The 25,099-nt window shown below is 42.0% G+C and overlaps 1 protein-coding gene across 5 annotated transcripts in view; it reads left to right on the plus strand.

Annotated features, from left to right (window-relative positions):
- wwox (WW domain containing oxidoreductase) overlaps positions 1–25,099 on the plus strand; it is a 1,184,285-nt gene that overhangs the window by 731,578 nt on the left and 427,608 nt on the right. The window contains exon 10 of one of the 5 annotated variants that reach the window (XM_063067211.1): positions 9,283–9,516. The exons of the other annotated variants lie outside the window; for them this stretch is intronic. Coding sequence (XP_062923281.1) covers positions 9,283–9,503 — 221 coding nt within the window. The 3' untranslated portion in view covers positions 9,504–9,516. Of the gene's footprint in view, positions 1–9,282; positions 9,517–25,099 lie in introns of those variants that run through there. 5 annotated transcript variants of the gene reach the window in all.

The following is a 25,099-nucleotide window of genomic DNA, read 5'->3' on the forward strand; positions in this document are numbered from 1 at the left end:
CACTGTCAGAAATACTGTTGTCCTTCAGATGAAATGTTAAGCCATGTCTGACTGTCTGCTCCAGTTCCAATACATACTTAAAAAAATGGGTAATTCTTTCTTAGTCCTGGCCAATACTCTTTCTTCAGGCAGAGGATCAAAACAATAAAATTTTCAGGACTGGAAAGGAAGGGGGCAGAAGCCAGAATAAGAAGTTGTGGGCGGAGCGGGGCGGGAGATGTTAGCAAGGAGTACACGCTGACACTATTAGCAGGACTTCTCTGGAATGCATACATGCGATGAAATTGCAGTGCGCCTATCTCACGTATGGACAGTTTGGGCATTGTTCCATCTCCTCAAAATTCTGTTACAGTGGAGGGTATTTCTCAGTGCCGTGCTACCCAGTCTTACTCACTTGTGAATGTGCTTGTGATGTTGTCTAGGAATGACTTCTTTACTCGTCGGTGGTTCTCATGAAGTCCAGGCAATGTCCTCAAGGTTTTAGGGGCTGGTGGATGGGGGAGATGGTATGGAATCAGAGCGCTTAGCAGGCTCCGTTGGAGGTCGAGGGTGAAAATAGGGAACTGGACAATATTTGAAACTGACAGGGGAGGGGGTGATAGGCAGCACTTGATATTGGAGTATTGGCTTAGTATTACCACATGTACTGAAATGGACTGAAAAACTTAGTTTTCAAGACATCCATGCAGACTATTTCAAAACAAGTACATTGGGTCTAGATTCAAATTTATTTTATTATGTGTACATTCAAACATATGGTGAAATACATTGTTTGTGTCAACAACCTATACACCCACACATTCCAGTGCCAACATGGCAGGCCCACAATGCTCGGCAGAACAACACAGAATACAACAAGCAACAAAACAACAACAGCTAAACAAGCCCCGTTCTCCTCTCCCACCTACGTGCATACACAGTCCTCCAACCCCAGACAGTCCTTGTTCTTCATCCTTCAGCTGTACACAGGAAGAACAAAACAGACTACAGAATGTAGTGAAGAACAGTGTTGGTAATTCTGAAGGACTTAGAATTTAGATTTGAAGAGGAGAACAATTATAACAGATGTTATGAATACATCTGGTAGGAGCAACTTGCAAGGAATCTCAACACTTTGTCACCATCTTGGTGTGGTTGAGGATGGACTGGTGTAATGGCTTTTGCTGGGTGAAGGATGGAATGGAAACCGGCTGCACATTAGAGGTGGTGGGGTTTGTAGTACATAGAGACCCTCTGTTATTAGGAACGAACAGTAGACTGAAGAGGGATCAACCAATTGAGCTGATGGCCATGCCCAAGGATTTAATGAAGTACCTGCTGTAAGTCCACCTATTCTTTGTAGCAGGATTCAAATCATATTGCCCACAAAGAGTCCTGCATTATGTCCCAAGACTATATGGTTCAAGTTCTCCGGTGACCCTCCAAAGGGTGAGTAGCATCTATGGCAGTGTCACTGATGTGGAGATGGTGTCAGAATCACAACGGTACACAACAGTGATAGCTGAATTTGCTTGGTGAGCTTTGCTCTCTCCTGGCACTTATCCTTGCAAGCGGAACATGTGCTACACCTGCCCCTACACCTCCTCCCTCACTACCATTCAGGGCCCTAAACAGTCCTTCCAGGTGAGGCAACACTTCGTCTGTGAGTCTTTTGGGGTCCTTTACTGTGTTCGGTGCTCCCAGTGTAGCCTCCTGTATATTGCTGAGACCCGATGTAGATTGGGAGACCGCTTTGCTGAGCATTTACGCTCCGTCCGCCAGAACAAGCAGGATCTTCCAGTGGCCACCCATTTTAATTCCACCTCCCATTCCCAGTCCGATATGTCCATCCTTGGCCACTTCTACTGGCGCGGTGAGGTCACACTTAGGTTGGAGGAACAACACTTTATATCCTGTTTGGATAACCTCGAACCTGATGGCATGAACTTCAATTTCTCAAACTTCCAGTAATGCCCCCTTCACGATTTCCCTTTCTCACCTTATCTCCTTGTCCACCCATTACCTCCCTCTGATGCTGTCCCGCCCTTTTTGTTTCTTCCATGGCCTTCTGTCTCTTTCATCAATCAATTTCCCAGCTCTTTACTTCATCCCTCCCTCTTCAGGTTTCACCTATCACCTGGTGTTTTTCTCTCCCCTCCCCCCCCACCTTTTAAATCTACTCCTCAGCTTTTTATCTCCAGTCCTGCCGAAGGGTTTCAGCCTGAAACGTCGACTGTGCTTTTTTCCATAGATACTACCTGGCCTGCTGAGTACCTCCAGCATTTTGTGTTTATTGCGAGTATATTTAAAGCAGAGGTTGATAGATTCTAGATCAGTAAGGGTGTCAAAGATTATGGGGAGAAGGCAGGAGAATGGGGTTAAGAGCGATAATAAATCAGCCATGATGGAATGGTGGAACAGACTCAATGGGACAATTCTACTATGTGTTATGGTGTTATGGTCTAAGTGGTTGCAAGTCACAAACACAATGGATTCCACAGATACTGGAAATCCAGAGCAACGGACTCAAAATACTGGAGGAACTCATTAGGTCAAGCAGCTTCTATGGAGAGGAATAAACAGTTGACGGTTTGGGCCGAGACCTTTCATCAGAACTGGAAAGGAAGAAGGAAGACGCAAGTGCATGTTACAGTCGGCTATCACAAATTTTAATTATACTGGTTAAAATAGAAAATAGAACTAACATCACTGTTCCGTCCAATTTCTTTCAATGATGAGCATTATAGGAATAAAAGTTCTAAAAGCTCATTCTTTGTGTGTCTCTTAACCATCAGCCATTTCACAGCAGGGAAGCAAGCAGAAGTCAGAGGAAAAATTGGAGCAAGTGCTAGATCCGGAGTTATTTCTGCCTGTTGACTTGGATGAATTTCTGGGTGCCGTGGAGAGCCCCGAAAATAGATGTCTGGCTTTCCACTCATGGGTGACCTTCTGTGTCAGAGTGGCGGGAAAAAAAGGGCTCTCAAAATTTTATTTCTTTGCTGCTGTGTAATTCATTTAGAAGCAAGCAGAAGGGATTTTATTATTAATCACAACTGCTCATCAAATTATTAATTCTTTGCCGTTATAGTTGAAAAAGAAAGTGAGTAAGAAGATGAAAAAGAAGTGCGAGGAGTTTCATTTCTTGAAGATATTGCCAGTATCAATTTTATTTACATTTTTGTGTAAACACTTAATCAGAAAATGATCTTAAACATCTTTTCTTTCCTTGTATGCATTTAAACAAAATTTAAAAAAAAAATAATTGCTGCCAACATCATAAGTGAGAACAGCTAGTGCGGGTTACTGAAGCACACAGCGTAAGAGAGCTGCATTAATATAAATAGAGCTACAATCATTAAGTAGGGGTGCTTTAGTGATTGTGTCACGCCAACTGTACATGTTAATTCTGCTCCTTCGCACCGCTGGGCTCCGTGACTCCTCCAAGTCAATTCCCCTGATGTCATCTGTACTCCCTATTTAAACCCGCACATTCGGAATGCTCAACTGACTGGATTATGTGTAAGGACACATAAAAGATAAAAGTATAATTAATGTTAATGAGAATTCATTGTAAGTGATTTTTAAGTTGAATATTACTCTCCGATAGGGTGATGGAGCCAGAAGCAATCATCACATTTACAAAAATACTTGGCTAACTGTGGTGCTGCTGACCCAGTGTTGAAATTGTTTAGACTAGGTAGCTACTCCTTTTTCTACCACTACAGGCACAATAGGACAAATAGTCTTCTTTCATAGATCTTCTCTGTCTCCTTTCCTACCTGTTCCTGCTTTGAGACTTTATGACTACTTTGATCACTCTGCACTAAAATGGACTCTGTTTTTAGTGTTCTAATTTGTGTTCTTTCTAATAAAAACTCTGTATAGTTACCTGCTGTACCTAATGAAGTAGCCACTGAGTGTATATCCGTTTTCTTCTGCTGCTGTAGCCCATCCACTTCAAGGTTTGATGTGTTGTGCCTTCAGAGATGCTCTTCGGCACACCACTGTCATAACATGTGGTTATTTTAGTTACTGGTGCCTTCCTGCCAGCTTGAACCAGTCTGGCCATTCTCCTCTGACCTCTCTCATTAACAGATGTTCTTGCACACAGAATGGCCGCCCGCTGGATGTTTGTGTTTTTGCCACATTCTCCGTAAGCTGTAGAGGATGTTGTGCATGAAACTCCCAGGGGGTCAGCAGTTTCTGAGATACTCAAACCACTCTGCTTGGCACCAACAATCATTCCACAGTCAAAGTCACATTTTGTCCCCATTCTGATGTTTGGTCTGAGCAGCAACTGAAACTCTTGACCATGCTTTTATGCATTGAGTTGCTGCCACGTGATTGGTTAATTAGGTATGTGCATTAACAAACAGGTGTACCTAATAAAGTGTCCACTGAGGTTTGCAACGTGCTTGTGATGCTGCTGTAGGTTTTTCATTGCACCTGTGGGTACAACAATAAACTTGACTTTATAAAAGGGCTGCTGTATTAATGTGTACTGCTTCTCCCCAGTTTATGAACGTCTGACTTATGTACAAGCCTTTGGCAGACTGGCAGACGTATTTGTCAGTTGCTGTGGATCTGTGGTCATCTTTGACTGTGTGGGAACTTAGTTCAGGCCAGTATCTGACGGGCAGAGTAAAATGCCCAGATTTTACTGCACACTACCCTTGGTTAGCCTATGTTTTACCTAAATATATTGCTCAGCAGCTGAATTTCCATTTTCCAACCTTCTGGCTTGTGAACAATTCTCAGTAATCTGAAGAGGACCAGCAAAATCACTGTAATAATGATGCAATTCTGAAGAAGGCTTGTCAGTGGCTGTACTCAGTGGAGTTTGAGGAGATTTGTTATGTTACCAAAGATCCTAGCACATTTCTACAGATGTACTGTGGAGAGCATTCTGACTGGGTAGATCACCACCTGGTATGGAAGAGCCAATGCAGTAGAATGTTAAAAGCAACAGAGGGTTGCAGACTCCAACAGCTTCTTCATGGGTGTTAGCTTCCCACCATCAAGGATATCTTCAAAAACTGAAGCCTCAAGAAGGCTGCATCCATCATTAAAGACCCTCTCCATAAAGAGTCAGAATCAGGTTTAATATCACCGGCATATATTGTGAAATTTGCTGTTTTTGCGGTAGCGGTACATTGCAATACATAACAGCACTGTACTGATTCTGCAAAACAACAAATTAACCAACATATGTCAGTGATAATAATCCTGATAAACCTCATCACCTTGTACCCAGTTAAGCACTCAGCTGTGCAAGACCACATGTCCAAGGTCCACTGTGCATAATTATAAAGCCAGAATAACTGGGCATAGCAAAAGTGAAGCTTTTCAACTCATATACATGAGTAACTATACGCTTATTGCTAAACTTTTCCTCTCCCCAAATCTAATAAATGAAAGAACGGCCATTCACCACAACCATTCCCTTAATGATGAGGTGTGTTGACTTTTCCTTCTATGAACCAGGTGTAAAATTAGTAGCAAAGGTGGAGATGCAAAATCATTGGAAGATCAAGATTAGCTTTATTTGTTGCAGATACATTGAAACATCGAAATATGCAGTGGAATGCGTGGTTTGCATCAATGACCAACATAGTCTGAGACGTGCTTCGAGGCAGCCCGAAAGCGTCAACTATGCATAGCATGCCCACACCTTACTAACTCTAACTGGTATGTCTTATTTCAAGGTGGGACTAAACCGGAGCACCCGGAGAAAATTCAGATGATCACTGGGGGAATGCATAAACTCCTGGATCTCTCCAGGTTATTTTTTAAAAATTATTTGTTTTATTTTAAATGGGGAATAAATCTGTTTTTACGTTTATTTTTACTAAATAGGTTTTAAGTACTAATTACACCACATCTCTGACTGGATTAGCATGGATTCACATGAAGCTGTGTAAGGTTATAAATGAAAGAAATTTGGCAAACCCTTATCTGTGTCCAGAGCTTTTATATTACATTGATTCCTAAGCAAAGGGGTGCACTGAGTGTTGTAACACATCTTAGTCCCTCAGTTAGGTTTGGGATTGTTCCAGTAGTATGCAACATTCTGCAAAGTTCCCTTGAATTTTGCTGTTGAAATGATTCCTTGTTTTTTTGGAATGTCACCAAGACCTAATCATTTAGGTTTTCTCTGGAGTTATGTATTCTTAGCAACAAACGCAAAGTCCAAGCACTTTGACACCCAAATAGTTGCCAAAAAATAAAATCTTTTTGCTAGTAAAGATAAAAGCTGTGTTCTGTTCAACTATGTGGCTTATTAGCAACAAATATTTTGCATTGGAATATATTTGTTTTCATCTTTTGTAACAGTTCATTGAGAAAAGATGTTTTAGTGGAAAATTTGACTTGGCGACAAAATATGCCAAAGTAAAGAATTGTAATTGTTGTGTAACCGTCAAGCACCATTTAGGCTTTGGTAGAGGTCACTGCTATAACTATAATTTATTTAGGGGAAAAAACCAAAAGTGCAGAAAGTCAGTAATATTTGACGACTTAGCAGTTTATGATGGAGAGGAATAAAGGTCAAAGTTTCAGACTGAGACCCATGAAGGGTATCCATTCGAAATCTGGACTTTCCACAGGTGCTGCCTGATCTACTAGGTTCCTCCAGCATTTTGTGCACGTTACTCTGGTTTTATGTGTGAATCTCCAGCATCTGCAAAGTCTCTTGTGTTTATAGCTTAAAGCTGCTCACTCTATCCTCTGCTGACCCCTTGATGAGAACTACTATGTGTCCTCCCAATTTGTCCTTTCTGAATTCTGCAATCAATTCCTTGGTTTTACTGACGTGGAGTGCAAGGTTGTTGTTGTGGAGAAAAACGCCTCCACAGCTTAATTCCTACACTGCAGTTTTTGATTTTATATGACATACTGTAAATGCCATGAACACAGAAGTACTTGATAATTCAGTCAATCACCTTCGTTTCAAATTTGCAGCATTCAGTATATCACTTGTGCAGATGACATTTGATGGAAACACCATTTCGAAAGTCATTAAGACAATACTGCTTTCAAAAGGTTTAAAGTCTTCAATCAAATAGCGCTCAAAGATTTCACCACTGTGAGAAGTGGATTCTTCTCGCTGCTTTTTGAATATACATTAATTTTCCATCATATAACACTGAAAAAGTATTTGGCATGTCATCACAAATATTATAAATAGAATTTAAGAAACATACAGCAATTCTAATCAAGCTTCCCTAGCAGCATCCTATTTTGCAATCCTCTGAAATGTCTTGCTGTTTTTGTGATTTGCAAAAACTATATTTAGTGGTTTATTCAGGTTCAAAAATCCAAGTAAACTTACTATCAAAGTACGTAGGTGTTATCGTATGCTACCTTGAGATTCATTTTCTTGAGGCATTTACAGGGGGATCTATGAAATACAATTGAATTTTATGAAAAACTATACATATACAAAGACTGACAAACGCCACTGTGCAAAAGCAGGCAAACAGTGAAAGTAAAAATAATATAGAGAGTATGAGTTCTAAAGAGTCCTTGAATGTGAATCTGTAGGTCCCAGAATCAATTTAGAGTAAGGATGATTGAAGTTATCCATGCCAGTTCAGGGGCCTAATGGCGGTAGGGTAATAACTGTTCTTGAACCTGGTGGTGTGGGATCTAAGACTTCTGTTTGTCTTACATGATAATAGTATCAAGAATGTGCATGGCCTGGATGGTGGGAGTATTTGATAATGGATGCTACCTTCTTTTGGCAGCGATCCATGTAACTTTGCTGAATGGTGGGGAGGGTTTTGTCTGTGATGGGCTGAGCTGTATCCACCACCTTCTGCAGACTTTTCCATGTCTGGTCATTGGTTTTTCCATACCAGGCCATGATGCATCCAGATAGGATACTCTCCACTGCACCTATAAAGGTTTGACAAAGTTTATGGTGACATGCTGAATCTTCTCAAATTTCTAAGTGGAGGTGCTGTTGTGCCTTCTGTGTAACGACACTTAATCTTCTCACACCATTTAATGCGGTATTATTCGATTCCAACAATATTTTCTCCACGAAGGAATTCAACAACTTTGAGCTGCATGAGAGGATTTATGTGTGCAGGAACTAAAATCTGAAATGCTTTAAGTCTGAAACAAAAGTGGAAAATGCTGCACGCATTCAGGTCAGGCAGCATCCAAGGGGGAGAAGAACGGAACATCAGATCTTCCATCACAACCGGAAAAAATGAGAGAATAAATGTGCTTTAGGTTTCCGAGAGAAGGGGGAGGTTGGGAGTGAAAAAAAGAAGAAAAAAAGTTGGTGTAGAAGTATACAGCCACGTAAATGTACAACTGGTTACCTGAAATTTTAGTCATGAAGACTGATACATGCCCAGTTGGAAGAGGAGGTGCTGTTCCTCAAGCTTACACTGGGCTTCATTGGACCAAAGTAGGAAACAGAAGACAGAGAATTCAGAGTGGGAGTGTTACAGAGTATTTTAATCACATTTTACATTTTATGTCAACTTGTCAATCTTCAGTCTCTGTGGCAGGGACTTCTGCTAATATTATTTTGTGACTGTATGTGCTGTACCTAAACTGTACAGTACTGTGCGATAGTCTTAGGCACATGTATATAGCTGAGGTGTCTGAGACTTTTGCATAGTTCTGTATATTGGTTAAGATAAGAAGATGGTTGGGAAACAAATAAGAGCACTTGGCTTTGTATTAGCTCAGTAGACATAACATACAATACTGTGCAATAGCCTTAGGAACCCTGGATATATATAGACCATATATGTGCCTAAGACTTGCATAGTACTGTATGTGCTGTGTCTGAATATATGTACTGTGTTTTGTACCTTGGCCCAGAGGAACGATGTTTCTTCGTGTGTACATGTGTATGGTTGAATAACAATAAACTTGAACAGGCAACTGGAAACTCAGGAGCTGCTCCCTAAAGTGCTTACCCAATCGACATTTGATTACTTCACTGTAGAGGACACCACGGGTGTGAACACCAAGTGCAATGTATTAAGTTGGAAGCAGTGCCAAAGAATTAATGCTTCAGCTGAAGGGACTGTTTGGTTTCTGAATGTTGCATAGGGAGGAGCAAATAACTACAAGTGTTGAATCTCTGGAAGTGGCAGGGGAAAGTGCTGTGAGAAGAAGATTGGTTGCTAGAGACAGAAGGATGAAACAGAAAGTCGTGGAGAGCAGTTCCTTTAGAATGTTAAAAGGGGGGTGAAGGGTAGTGGAAATCCATTGAAAGTGCAGAAATTACAGCGCTGTGCGGATATCTTTGGCACCCTTGATTTTTTTATATGGTTTCAGATGCTATGGCCTCCACTGATCTCTACATCATCGAGGTTGTCTGGGATTACATGGAGAGACATAAGCAAGCGAGGAAGCCAAAGTCTGTAGAGGACATGTGGCAAGTTCTCCAAGATGCTTGGAACAACCTACCAGCTGATTTTCTGATGAAGCTGCATGGCAGTTTACCTAAGAAAACCGATGAAGTTTTAAAGGCAAAGAATGGTCACACCAAATATTGATTTGATTTAGTGTTTTTACTGTTTACTGCTCTTTATAGTAATTTTTTTGATATTTAAAAACTTTTCAGTTCGTTATTTTTGAAAGCATCTTTGCTTTACAGAATATTTGTAATAGGGGGTGGCATGGTAATGTAGTGGTTAGCGCAACGCTTTACAGTGCCTGTGACCTGGGTTCAATTCCCTCCGCTGCCTGTAGGAAGTTTGTACATTCGCCCCGTGAAAGCATGGATTCCCTTTGAGTGCTTCAGTTTCCTCCCATAGGAAAAAGACATAAGAGTTGGTAGGCTAGGCTAACTGGTCATTGTAAATTGTCCCGTGATTAGGTTAGGATTCATTTGGGGGATTTCTGGGTGACGTGGATTCTGCGCTGTATCTCAATAAATAACCACATTTTTTACTTGTGCCTAAGACTTCTGTACAGTACTGTAAATAAAATTATTCACTAGATACAGAGACTTACGGAGTGAACGTTGAGGACAAGGGAAACCCTTAAAGGTACTGTTGTGGAAAGCCCCATTGTTAAAGCAGATGGTAAAAGGTGAAGAAACCGGAACAATGGTGTGGATTCCTTATGGAAAGCAGGGTGGGTTGAGATGTGCTTAAAATATCTGAGAATTTGTAAGCTTATAATGGACATTTGTTGCTAGGAGGGATGTCAGGAAAGAGAATGAAACAGACAGGAACATGTACATTGAAAGCAAGGATGGAAATTAGCATTAAAGGTAAAGAAATTCAATGCAGTACAAATGTGCATCTACTCAAATGGTCGTCAGTGTTTTTGTTATTTATTGATCGATCGATTGATTGAGATACAGCACGGAATAGGCCCTGCCAGCCCATTGAGCTGTGAGCCCAGCAATCCCCCTGATTTAATCCTTGCCTCATCACGGACAGTTTACAATGTAAACCTACCAACTGGTACATCTTTGGACTGCAGGAGGAAACCAGAACACCTGGAGGAAACCCACATGATCACAGAGAGAACGTGCAAGCTCCTTCTAAGCAGTGGCGGGCACAGAAGCTGGGTGGCCTGAAATGTAAAGCATTGTGCTAACCACTATGCTACCGTGCTGCCCCATTTCGGTGTAATGCCAATGAGACTTAATATGCAGTATCATCAGTTTCAAAATAGTTTCTTCTTTACCAGTTATACTATACAAAGGCTGTTGTGACTGACTAAAGCACAGCCACATGGGAGCTGTAACTGGGAAATATAAAACCTTTTATTCACACAGCAACCGTCCGGGAGAGAGGGTGATTTCAGTAGAATCCAAGAGAGCCACCCTTTCCTGACAGGATGTTTTATACTGCTTGAACATAAAGATAATAATGAATGATTAACTTTGGTTTCATTTGCAATATAGGCAGGTAAATTTACAGAATTACATATTTACAGCGGTAGCACATCCTAACTAGCTGAAGCTCTTTGATTACTTGGTACAAGTGTCTGCTCTAAAAGCCTACCAGTACAAACTGCACTCAAAATTGGTTGCGAACCTGTCTCCTGAGATGCAAGGAGGGATGGTGTCAGGAAAGGGAATGAAACTGATGGGAACATATTACACTGAAAGCAGGGTAGAAATTAACAGTAAAGGTAAATAGACAAAATATACCCTATTGTTACAGTGTTGAGGGACAGCTCCATGAATATACAATGAAGCAGAAGGTTAAGTGACAAAAACAGATCTGTCCTGAACTGCGCTTTAAGTGGCGGGGATGCTCCTTTAACAAGAGCAGAACATCCGTCTGTTGTCTTTCCCTGTGTGGTTTCAATAGGACACAATGAGAATGATCAGTTTCACTAGCCACAGGTTTTGTTTCCTCAAGACTGTCTCTTAATTTAGTGAATCCTAACTGTCTGTAGTTTCATAAGCCCTAGGATGATCCCTGACATAAGAAGTCACCAGGTTACAATAGGGTTCCGATCCTGAGAAATATTAGTAACCTGAACAGTTTGTAAGTTAGAAATAAACAAAAGCTGGGGTGGGAGAGGTTCACAGAAACAGCGGTGACAGGAGAGCAAGCGGGAGCGGCAAGAGCAATCGCCAGCTGGCTTCACAGGCTCGGTGAGTGCATGAGTCTGCCCGGTGCTCCCGGCTGTGCTCGGTTCAATCCAGTCCCTCCTGATGTTGCATCTCAGGGAGAGAAGGCAAGTGGTGCAGAAGTGTCCCTCTCCCAAACAGCAGAAGAAGCCTATGGTCCCACAGCAGCTAGCAAATCCATCCCGTCACTGGTCTCCCAAATGTTCAATTGATCTCCTAGGATCTCCCAGCGCTCCGTCCGCCAAAACAGACAGGATCTCCCAGTAGCCACCCACTTCAACTCTGCTTCCCACTCCCATTCAAATAGGTCCATACATGGCCTCCTCTACTGCCATGATGAGGCTAAACTTAGGTTGGAGGAGCAACATCTCATATACCGTCTTGGTAGTCTCCAGCCCCTTGGTATGAACATAGAATTCTCCAACTTCCGGTAATTCCCTCCCCCTCCCTTCCCCTATCCCTATTTCATTCTACCCCCTTCCTCAGCTGCCTATCGCCTCTCTCATGGTTCTGCCTCCTTCTACTACCCATTGTGCTTTCCCCTATTTTTTCTTCGCCTTTCCTGCCTATCACCTCCCTGCCTATCACCTCCCTGCCTCCCCTCTCCCACCCCTTTATCTTTCCCCTTACTGGTTTTTCACCTGGAACCTACCAGCATTCTCTTTCCCACCCTCCCCCCACCTTCTCTATAGGGCCTCTGCCCCTTCCTTGACGAAGGGTTCTGGCCCGAAACGTCGACCGATCTTTTCCACGGATGCTGCCCGACCTGCTGAGTTCCTCCAGCGTGTTGTGAGTGTTGCTTTGACCCCAGCATCTCCAGATTATTCTGTGCTCAATTGTATGTACAGGGTATCCATAAGTCAGATGGTTGTAACCAAAGGAGGACCCGTATGTGAATCTAAGGCTTCTGTTGGTTAGTTGTTTAGTTGGAATGCTTATCCAAATATTATTCTGTGCATGTGATTGTAATTTTGCATACCACAGAAGTTGCATGACGTTGTTTATGAGGTGTTGTGTTGATACTTGTGCAATTATTCCCATGAATTTCCATATGGTACTTCTACACATGTTTATGTTAGACATTTCTTACTTATTGACACCTATAGTTTATTATTATTTATTTCTTCTTCCTCCAATATTTCATCTACAAGGTCACATAGGGCTCATCCTCGTCATCTTTCAAATGGGTGACGGGCACCTTTCCGCTCCCTCTATTTAGAACTCATTATAGAAGGAACTGCCTTCCCACCACTGTAATTAGCAGAATCTTGATAAGTTAGGTGACAATGGATAAATGAATAGGTTGTTCTAAACATAATACACAAAGTTATAGTCATGACTAAATTTGAAAGTCTATTTTTATGATTTATCAAATGAGACATTTCATTAAGAATTAATTTGGAGTCCTCACCTGATAATTCAATGCAACAGGGATTTTTTTCAGCTGCTTTTCGAAAAGGGACATTGATTTTGGGAATATATTTGGCAACACTTTTGCTTGTAGAAAGGAAGGAACCATAATGTGTTTTTACGCAAGACTTCAGAGATGCTTTGTGTGTTCTGTGCTCGTGAGTTGGTTGAAAGGGACAGTTAATTATTCTCCATAAAGGCATTTTCAATCCTGAGAGATTATCTAGAAGAGGAATGCTTTTATTTCTTATTGGTAAGAGGAACTTCCTTGAAATCCTACTCAGTATTTGGAGATGAAGTCCATTGCTTAGAAATTTTGAGGAAAAAAGATGGCTTCAACAGCGCACGTGTCTATTTGTCAAGCATGTTGTGCTAAATGCTATATTGATGAAGCTCTTGGCATTCTGCCTATATCCATGGATAGCCAATCATAAAGATAATCAGATATCAACTCTACTTCAGACCAGAAAAATGCTTTGTACTTGAGAACAGAAAAAACTTCATCAGTCTTCACCCTGATGCAGTCTTCACCAGATGCAGTTCAGTGGCTGTTATTATGGCTGTAGTTGTACTGATTTCATTCTACTTTGATCCACCGTGCCCAATGCATTTTAGCCACCTCAACAAGCTAATGGTGGCTAAAGAGACTGGTGCTTAATTCACACATAGCAGAGCAGCATACAAATAATGAATGTTTTGACACTATACATACCTTGATAGAGCAAACTTTTGTATAGGCTGCTCAGGAAAATTACAGCTGTACTCATCAGGAAAGTATTGAGATTCATGTCGCTCTTTACTGTGTCTGGAGGTCTTTGCCTTTGTCACCAGTATGGAGAGCTGTGTAGATGATCAAGTTAAGGATGTGGGGTGGAAATGGAAGGAGGAGAAGGAAGGAACAATCTTATCAGCCCCTTCCTGCTGCAAAGAGCTAGTCCAAATGTGATTCCAAATACCCATTCATGGACTTCATTCATTGAAGTGTGGGAGAATGAAGGGAGATCTATCTACAGCTTGTAAAAGGAGAGGGGGAACAAACAATCTGCAGGATGAACTCAGTGGATTGAGTGATATCTGTGAGAGGAAGGGAATTGTCAATAGTTTGGATCAAAATCTTGCATCAGGGCCAATTCTTTTCCTCCCACAGAAGATTCCTAACCTGCTGAGTTCCTTTGGCGGACTGTTTATTGCTCTCATGTATCTCCTAAATTGAGGGGGAGGTGGAATATAAGAAGACCCTCAGCAATAGTTTCTGCTTTTATGCTGTGACCTCCTCAGTGACTAGCACCCCGGCAAGAGACGAGCTTGCCTCCTCCATGGCATCAGGGCATGCAAGTGCACCCGTACATATGTTTAGCTCCAACTGAGCCTGAGATGTGTAACCATGAAATGAGGAAGTGTCTCAGTGAGTGACGTGCAAACTACTTGTCTGATGTGGCTGGTATGGTTGAAGAGCTGTGCGCATGCTGTGAGATGTGGGTGTGAAGCTGTGGCAGTGTGTGAATGCAGTGGAGCATCGCATGTTGAGTGTGACTCCTGATGAGTGAAGGTTGTTGTTGGGTGAGTTATGGAATGTGGCGACTTGAGCAAGCCTGAGGCTTTGGTGCAGCTGCAGAAAATTGCATTTGACGATACGTTGGCTGCCTTTGAACACTTGGGTGAGGCCATTCAGCTTATGATGGCACTGACTCATCTCGTCTGGTTGTGTCCAAAGAGCTTCAAACCGTACGACTACAAGGCCTGTCTCTTACTTCCCATCTCCTCCAAAGAGTTTGCCACTACCACCAGAAGGACCTGCAACCGGAGACCACCCTGCCTCTTTGCTAGCATTGCACCAAGTGGGTTTCATACGTAGAATACCAGCCAGCATCAGCTCCAAGCTCAATGCACTTGCAAGTAGAGAGGTGTAACCCACGCAAACCAGCTTCAGCTGACAACAACAGGCACAGTGCTTAGCCTTCCACTGAAATATCCAACCAAACGAGAGCCCTGGCATGAAACTTAAACCATCATTGTTGGCAGGGATCAGGTACCTTGTTCATATAGTGATCCCCACTCTGTATTAGAGAGAGCAACTGTCTGGTATGGAGGGGCCACTGCACAGGATTGGAAAAAGCTGCAGAAGGTTGAGTGGAGGAACAGGAGCCTGCAGACACAAACTCAGCACTTTACGAACAGCTTCTTCCTCTCTGCCATCAGATTTATGAACGGACAATGAGCCCATGAACACTGCCTCACTATTTATGCTCACTCTTTGCACCATATATTTAATTTTTATGTATTTCTTATTATAATTTATAGTACATTTTATGTTTTGCACAGTACTGCTGCACAAAACAACAAATTTCACGACATATGTCAGTGACATTAAACCTGATTCTGATTTGTCTCTTTGATTTGATTGCTATTTGATTGGCAATGTGGGATGTTGTTAAGATTAGGATTAAAATTAATGACTGCTTTATTTGTCACAAGTACATCGAAACACCGAAACACATAGTGAAATGCATCATTTGCGTCAACAACTGATGTAGTTTGAATATATGCTGGGGCTGCCCACGAGATAGCTACAACATTTCTGACATTATGACAGTAGCTATGTACATTCTAGAGTTGTTCGACAGTTGAATATATAATGTTTTTTGTGAATGATGCTGCATACCTGTTTTTCTTTCACTTCTTTTGTCACTTACTGCAAGTATCCTCTGAGATCTAAACTGAGTTGTAAGTGATTGCCTGGATCTTCAACCCTAGATCTGACTTACTTTGATTTTAATTCTCCCACATTGTGCAACAGGGTCAGGTCAGGCTCCTGCCCACCTCAGGATGCCAGTGATTAAGGCTTTAGTCTGCGACAACTGTGAGACTCTAAGCATTTGAAAGTGAACTGTTACTTCCGTGGTTAACTTACACTTCTTTTGTCCATAAGTAATTTTTGTTTCCTGAGTTATATTTTTTTCTCAATCTCCTCTAAAATGATGATGTTTAAGAACTTTGATTGGATTAAGCAGCAGCTGATCCAGCACTGGAGTATGGTATTGTTGTGAGGAATATGTTTCTTGTACTGCATTTTACTTCGCATTTTTATTTTGTAGACACTCCAAACATTTTGAAATTCTGGTCCTTTGCAGCAGAAAATATTGACTGTGTGAAAAAATACCTTTTTCCCCCTCATTGAATGCTGATACGGTTCTGATTCCCAGTGAAAGCATGAAACCATTTAGAAATCTAACCACCACTGACTAGCTGGAGCACAGATAAAAATAGCTGCTGTAAATTTCACTCAACAGGTCCTGTTACAGGAAGCATCTGCAATGCACTTCAAAATGCTCCCAAAAATAGAACATCATGGCACTGTCTGTGCGTTATGAAGATGGGATCAATCATACCTAGAGAAAATTCCCTTGAGTATAACAGCATCATTCTGATCCTTTGTACTTACAAAAACCGCTATTTTTTTTCACATTGCCAAAGTACTGAATTTTTGAAGAAAAGTAAGTGATTATTCCATTGCCGCTTCACAGTATCCCACGATTTCTTCTCCCTGCAGAACAATTTCTAATTACTGTACAAATGCATTAATATTGCCTACTCCTCAGCCTCTCCTGCTAACTTTACAACTCCTCCGGATGACATCTAAAAATACTCTCTTCTCATTTTTGTTTCTAATTTTTAACTTCTGTTAATTGAAACATTTGGCGTAGTAAATGCTTTCTTTTTGAGACCATCTTTGTTGGATAAGTTACCTAAAATTAAAGGAAAACTTGAATAATCAATGCACTGGAGTGAATGCAAATAAGAGTAATGGGCTGAGAATTGTTGCTCTAAGATGGGATCAGTACCCCCACTCCCTACATATAATTTTACATTATATTTTATTATTATTATTATTATCATTCCGTGCTGTGTTGTATAACACAGGCAATCATGGTCCCATGAGCATGATTGTTTTTGGCAACTTTTTCTACAGAAATGGTTTGCCATTGTCTTCCACTGGGCAGTGTCTTTACAAGATGGGTGACCCATCATTATCAGTACTGTTGTTATTTATATATATAGATAAGGAGAGAGAGAAACTGTATAGATAGGTATGCTGTATGTAATTTAGTACTATATGTATTTCTTATTGTAATTTATAGTGTACTTACTTAATGTATTACACTGTATTCCTGCCACAAAGCAACAAATTTCACAACATATATCAGTGATAATAAATCTGATCCTGATTCTGAAAAATTTGACTGGACCACAGCCTTGAAATTGTACTCTGGTATCAGCTGATGTGTATAAGGCTTCGCTTATTGTTTATGGCGTGCGTCGTTTCATTTGCAGGCAGGAGTTCAGACAGACTCAGCTGTGTTCTATGCGGGCAGCTGCTGACGTGCTTTGCAGCTCTGCGAGGTGCAGAGGGCATGCATTCAGGGGGATTAATAGAGTTGTGATACAGTGGTGGTGAGTTTACAGCGAAATAACACAAGGTTGTTAACTGTGGAAATTCCACTTTCAGTAGATTATTTTGTAATTCCTGTCTGCAAAGCCTCGTTGAAGCACTGCACGTAGACCTGGATCAGCTGACTTGCCTGTAGAATTAACACTGTGAACATTTAACGAGTGTTGTTTAAATGTTGTGACCATATTGCATAAGCAATGGATCTATCTTGAGACCATGCCGTAGACATGTTTTTATTGTAGGTCCTGCCTTAATTTACCTTACATAGGGCCATACAGAGTAAGACAGCTTGGTAACCAGCCCTTTGGCCCACTTCATCCATACTGACCAAGTCTGTCTCATTTGCTCGCTGTTATGTTTGTGGTACTGTACTGGGTTTCTGGGTGGCCGTGAATAACACACACGAGAAACGGAGGAACAAATATGCAACTGTTTATTTTGTTTGTAAGTCATCTACCCAGAATTCTCTCTCACTATACATTCAGTATGTAACAAAGAGAGAAGCTTGGCAGCAACCCATACGGATCAAAATATACACGAATAAATACGTAACACCTGCTTTTGCCCCATAACCCTCTAATATTTTCCTGTCCATGTACTTATCCAGACAATATATTTTAAATATTGTCACTGCCTGCTTCTACTGCTTGCTAGGGCAGCTCATTCCGTACACGGACTATCCTTTGTGTGAAAAAGTTGACTGAAATTGCTGTCTTATCATGTTAAACCCATGTCTTTCTGTTTTTTCATTCTCCTTCCTGGGGGAAGGGAGGGATTGGTGCACTATCTATTCCCCTGATACTTATATGCCCCTGAGGGGCTGACCCCTTGGTCTCCTCCACGCCAAGAAGTAAAGTCCTACCCCGTGCAGCTTCACCCCATACTCAGGACCTGGCAGCACCTTCGTAAAAGATACAGATTGCAGGGCATTATGGCACAAACAAGTAGGGACCTATTGACCACTATGGACTTAAATGTACACACTGGTACAGGCACGGATGTCTTTGTTCACTGCCTTGTCCTTACGTACCCTCCCCACATCTCCTCCCTGGTGTGTTCTTCTTTCCTTCAATTACTTGTTTGCCCTCAAACCTCCTGCTCAAACTCCATATAACACCATCCTCCAATCTCCACTCCCCTCTCCTCCTTTCTCCCACCCTGTTGCTTGACAGCCCCTTCACTCACTGCACAGGCCACTTTTTCCTTTCCTTTTCATTTGGTCCACCGCTCACTCATCTCATCATATTTCCTCCCGTCAACCCATCCCCACACCAGAACTTCCTCCGTTCCCCCCCTTGCTCTCTTCTCTCCTTCAGAACAATGTTGACAGGCACAAGGGATTTGGAGAAGTACACAGGTAGGAAAGGGTTGGAGGGATATGGGCCAAATACGGGCAAATGGGCTAGCTCTGGTAGACACCTTAATCAACATAGACCATTTGAGCCTATTTCTGTGGTGTATGACTATGATCTCAGCAAGGAGCCAAGGACAGAGTGCAAAGCGGATGATAGTGGCAACCGTGACCGACACTTCTGGTGCTGCTGCATAAAACAGGTGGGGCGAGCGAACCTCAGAGAAGGCAAGACCGCTGCCCTGAGGAAGGTCTCCATCTCCCTCATCACCCTGCCCCCTTCACACTTAGATGCTTTGCCCTCTCTTCCTTGGCTTGCTTCCTCCCCTGTTCCTTCCAGTCCCCTGACAACCTTTCACCATAAGACATAGGACCAGAATTAGGCCATTCAGCTCTGCTCTGCCATTCAATCATGGCTGATTTATTATCCCTCTCAACTCCATTCTATATCTTTTGCCCTGTAACCTTTGCCACCATTGCTAATAAAGATCCTATCAATCTCCGCTTTAAATATACCCAATGACTTGGCCTCACAGCTCTCTGTGGTAATGAATTCCACTGCCTCAGCACTCTCCGGCTAAAGAAATCCCTCCTCAACTCTATTATAAAGGGATGTTCTTGTATTCTGAACCTGTGCCCCCCCCCCACTGGCCTTAGGTTCCCCCACTATTTGAAATATCCTCTCCACACCCTCTCAGTCTAGGCCTTTCAATATTAGATAAGTTTCAATGAGATCCCCCTCAAACTGTTTGCCCTCCCACTTCTGTGCAGTGCTATAAGTCACCACAGCTGGTCTTGGCCAGGGAAGAAACTCACCCCCTCCCAAACTGCCCCCCTGCTCACTGAAAAGCACATTCTGCCCTACCTGTTGCAAGGTCTGTGATTCCTATTGCACAAGTCACCGAAGCAGAGTGGGAACCATTTATCCTCAGTCCTGAGGGACTGTGCATGAGAGAGAATGGGAGACGTTGTCAAACTATTGTAGTCCATCAAACAGTAAATAGCATTTTAGCGTACAGCCTGTCAGTGTCTTCGACATAGCAGTCTTTAGGATTTAGTGATTAAGCAGGGCTTTAGAAAGAACAACCTACTGAATTCCACGAAATTTCTTTTCTTTCCAATTGTGGGATTATTCTCCCACGTAACTTCTAATACCTTTCACTCTGAACTCAGTAACCCTTTCATTACTTGCAGCCACTTTCCAGATTTCAGACTCCAATTCACTTCTAATTTTCCAGTGCAAATTCCAAAAATATATTAAGCATGCTAATATAACCATAAGTTTGTCAAGAGATTCAACAAAGTTCTACCACTTGCTATAAAGAAATGGTCAGTGACATATGTTTGAACTATTTTATTTCTTCTGCACCAGCTGATAATCTAACGGCAGGCAGATTAGAGAGAAGGACGGATGAGGAGACTGTTGCTAGCAAAGCCACGATTTATTACCTATCCCTAATTGCCTCCAAGCCGAGGAGGCAGTTAAGATTCAATCACATAGATGGACTTGGATTCACATAAAGGCCAGACCAGGTAACTCATTTCCTTCCCTGTCGGATATCAGTGAACCAGATGGACTTTTAAAACAATCCTGTACCTTCATGATCAGCATTACTGGCACTAATATCCCCCCGAATCCTTTTGCTTCCCCACCCCCTCCCAATTTCATCTCAGTTCTTCATTGTCATAGAGTCACACAGCCCAGAAAAAGGACCTTCGCTCTACCATGCCCATGTTTTAATCCTCCCACTCTCCCCAATCCCGAAGGAGGGTCTTCACCTCAAATGTCAACTGTCCGATTCCCTCTAAAGGGACCCACTGACGTGCAAGAAGTAGTGGCTATGGCCTAGTCCATCATGGGTAAAGCCCTCCCCATTATTGAGCACATCTACATGAAGCGCTATTGCAGGAAAGCAGCATCCGTCATCAAGACCCCCTACCACCCAGGACATGCTCTCATCTCGTTCCAGCCATCAGGAAGAAGGTACAGAAGCCTCAGGACTCACACGACCAGGTTCAGAAACAGTTATTACCCCACCAATCAGCAGGCTCTTGAACCAGAGAGGACAACTTCACTTGTCCCATCACTGAACTGTTGCCACAACCTACGGGTTCACTATCAAGGACTCTTTATCTCATGTTCTTGATATTTATTGTTTATTTATTTATTATTATTTCACTCTTTTTATATTTACATGGTTTGTTGTTTTTTGCACACTGATTGCCCCCCCCCTTTTGGTTCAGATTTTTATTGATTCCATTATGGTAATTGAATTCTTTTGAATATGCCCGCAGAACAATGTATCTCAGGTTTGTATATAGTAACAGAGATGTACTTTGATAATAAATTTAATGTAAATCTTGAACTTTGAAGTAGGGTCTGCATTCCTTAAAGTGAAAAAGGACACATACAAATATGCAATTAGCACAGGGAAGACCACTTGATTATAATCTGCTTAAATTCTCTTGATTCTGGCATTGTTCTTTCCTTTTAGGAAAATAAACATCTCATTACACTATATATGATGAGAGAGGGAAACCAGAGAATTATGAAGCCACCATCCATTGTTGAAGTTATAATTTAGGACAGAGTGACTGAAAACTAAAATGATTGGAGTAAATCATGATGGATTAATAGATTGATGTTTTTTTTTGAAGAGGTAACCAAAACTCCGTAGATTTACGAATCAGGAGATAATGCAAATGTGAAACAAACAGTACCAGAGCAACACGCACAAAATTCTGGAGGAACTCAGCAATTCAGGCAAAATCTATGGAGAGGAATAAACAGTTAACATTTCAAAATCAGAATCAGAATCAGGTTTGTACCTCTGACACACATCATGAAATTTGTTGTTTTGCAGCAGCAGTACAGAGCAATACATAAAAAGCTGTAAGGCATATATGTATAAAATGGGTAGTGCAAAAAGTGAGGTAGTTTCATGGTCCATTTAGAATTTGATGGCCGAGCGGAAGAAGCTGATTCTAAAACATTGAGTGTGTGTCTTCAGGCTCCTGTACCTCCTCCCTGTGCACAGTTTTCATCCCAAACAAGAGAAAATCTGCAGATGCTGGAAACCCAAGCAACACACACAAAATGCTGGAGAAACTCAGCAGGCCAGGTAGCATCTATGGAAAAGAGTAAACAGTCAACATTTCAGGCCAAGACCCTTCATCAGGACTGGAGAAAATCTTTGTAAATTCAAAGGATTGAGAGCTATGAGGAACTGGTGTAGGAAAGGGGACGAGGCCTGGGGCAGATCAGCTGTGATCATATTGAGTGACAAAGCACGCTCGAAGAGCTGAGTGGCCTAGTTCATCTTCTATATTCCGATGATAAGACTATAAGCCCTTTCATCATGGCTATTTATTAGCCTTCTCAAACAAATTCTCCTGCCTTCTCCCCATGAACTTTGATTCCCTGACTAATCAAGAGCCTATCAATCTCTGCTTTAAATGTATTGAATGACTTGGTATCCTTCCCTCTCTTCTGAATCTGTGCCCTCTGGTCTTAGAACGCCTCACCATAGGAACCATCCTCTCCACATCCACTCTATCTTGGCCGTTCAGTATTTGAGATTCCCCTCCCCCCAAACTCAAGCAAAAACAGGCCCAGGGCCATCAAATGTCCTTTTCAGTCCTGGAATTACTCTCATGAACTTCCTTTGGCAGCTCCAATGCTAGCTCACCTTTTTTAAGATAAGGTGCCCAAAACTGCTCACAATGCTCCATGACCAATGCCTTACAAAGCCTCAGCATTACATCCTTGCTTTTATATTCTAGTCCTCTCAAAATGAATGATAACATTACACGCATCATTTTATGTACAATCAGTCTACATATGTAAACTAATCTTATGTATTTGTACTTATTGTCTTTTATTGTTTTTTTATGCTTATTGCGTTTTTTGCTGCATTTCACCCTCTTTACGTGTGTGTACAGAAGAATGACCTTACATTATCATGGGTGCCTCATGTATGTGGGATCTGATGTATGTGGGTATGTGGCTCCAGGCTCAAGAACAACAGTGTTATAAGACTATTGAATGGTTCCCTAGCACAAAAAAATTCATCTTGACCTCACAATCTATCTCACTGTGATCTTGCACCTTTATTGTTCATCTGCACTGCCCTTTCTCTGAAGCCTTTCCACTTTATCCTATGTTGCTAATTGTTTTATCAATGCATGATGCAATTATTTGATAAACAGTAAGCAAGACAAATTTTTCAGTACAGTATCTTGGTGCATGTGACAATAATAAACCAATTCCAATTCCAATCTGTGGTATTGAATATTCCAGTGATATGCTGACTGCCAATCCTCCCGCCGCAGACCACAATCTACAAAATTCTGCATATTCTGCATTTATCCATCTCAATCAAAGTGTTGAGCCCCCACCATCACAATTCCTAAAAATTTGTGGTGTCTGTCGTGTTTGACCATGACAGGGAACCTATGCGGGAGAGTTTTCAAAGTGGAAAAGATGTTGCACTGGGGATGGTTCACTGTTTTGATCTCAGAAGTTGAAGTCCAGTGGTATGAGCAAACATCAGAAACTGGGGTCTTCCTTGGTTGCACTGGATGAGCATGACGTCTTCCGGACCTTGTCATGCCCTTGGCTTTCCGTGGAGTCTTGCACTACTGCCTTCCTGGCCATTGGATTTCACTGTTGATCTCATCCGCCCAGTCCGCCGGAGCTGACTTCTCATGCCTGGATAGGCATGTCCCTAACTCACTGGGGTATAAGGGCACTGGCTACCCTCACCTGGTTTAGACCACCTGTCGAAGCGCTTTACTGGGGTGTGGCTGCTGTCACGTATGAACAGCTACTTGGGGCTACAGGTGAGAGCCGAGTGTGTGGTGGGGGCCAAAGGGTGAATGAGCTGTCCCGGAATAGACAGGACAAGCCTAATCACCAGAGGTGCTACCCCTCCTTGGACACCCCATACGCCCCATTTTGGGAACATTTAAGGATATTTAAGAGACTCTCAGATTGAAAGAATAATGGAGGCCTAGGTGGGAGGGAAGAGTTAAACTGATCTTGGGGTACATGAAAAAGTCGGCACAATGTCATGGGCGGAAGAGCCTGTCCTGTGCTTCTCTGTTCTATGTCCTATGTTCTATACATTCACTTGCAGTCTCCCAATTTAAAGTGATCATTCCAGCATAACCGATGCAGGGAATGCTCAGGTGTCAGGCCAGTCTGTATCAATGGGAAACAAACACAGTTCAGATCAAAGACCTTTTGTCAGAACTAGGGAGGAGATGAAAGAAACTTTTAATGCTCTTTCAGTTCTTTCCAAGGTGGTGGAAATTTGTAGATGATCTTACTTTCTAATGCTGTCTTTCACTCATTGAAAGGATAACGTTATTTTATCCCCATAGTGACCCTGGTTTCATCCTAATAGAGACACATCCCATCACCCTATCAGGCTAATACAAGAGAGCATAATTTTAAGGTGATTAGAGGAAAGTATGGGGGGATGTCAGTGGTAAGTTTTTTTTACAAAGACAGTGGTCGGTGTGTGGAACACCCTGCTAGGGATGGTAGTAGAGGTAGATACATTTGGAATGTAAGCATCTGTACTTCTCTCAATCGCAGGACTCTGCAGAGAGTGGTGTGGACAGCCAGCACATCTGTAGATGTGAACTTCCCACTTTTACAGAGGCAGGTGTGTAAAAAGGGCCTGAAGGATCATTGGAGACCCGAAGCACCCCAACCACAAATGTTCCAGCTGCTACCATCCAGGAAACAGTACCACAGCAATAAAAGCCAGGACCAACAGGCTCCGGGACAGTTTCTTCCACCAGGCCATCAGACTGATTAATTCAGGCTGATACAATTGTATTTCTATTCGATATTGACTGTCCTGTTGCACAGACCATTTATTACAAATTGCTATAAATTGCACATTACGCATTTACACGGAGATGTAATGTAAAGATTTTTTACTCCTCATTCATGTGAAGGTTGTAAGAAATAAAGTCAATCCAATTCAGTTCAATTAAACTCTTGGATAGACACATGAATGAGAGGAAAATGGAGGGTTCTGTCGGAGGGAAGGGTTAGATTAATCTTACAGTGGGATAAAAGGTCAGCACACGTCGTGGGTCGAAGGGCCTGTACTGTACTGTAATGGTCTATGTTTTTCCCCTCCCGGCATCTTCCTTTTCGTCTTCCCAGTTCTGACGAAAGATCTTTGACATTAACTCTGTTTCTTTTTCCATGGGTGCTCCCAGACCTGCTGAGTATTTCCAGCAATTTCTGTTTTTATTTTAGATTTCCAGCATCTGCAGTTTTTGATTTTTTTAAAAAATTTCACTTATCTATACAGTTAGAAGT

This window comes from Mobula hypostoma, chromosome 14 (assembly GCF_963921235.1).
Source record: "Mobula hypostoma chromosome 14, sMobHyp1.1, whole genome shotgun sequence".
Taxonomy (NCBI): domain Eukaryota; kingdom Metazoa; phylum Chordata; class Chondrichthyes; order Myliobatiformes; family Myliobatidae; genus Mobula; species Mobula hypostoma.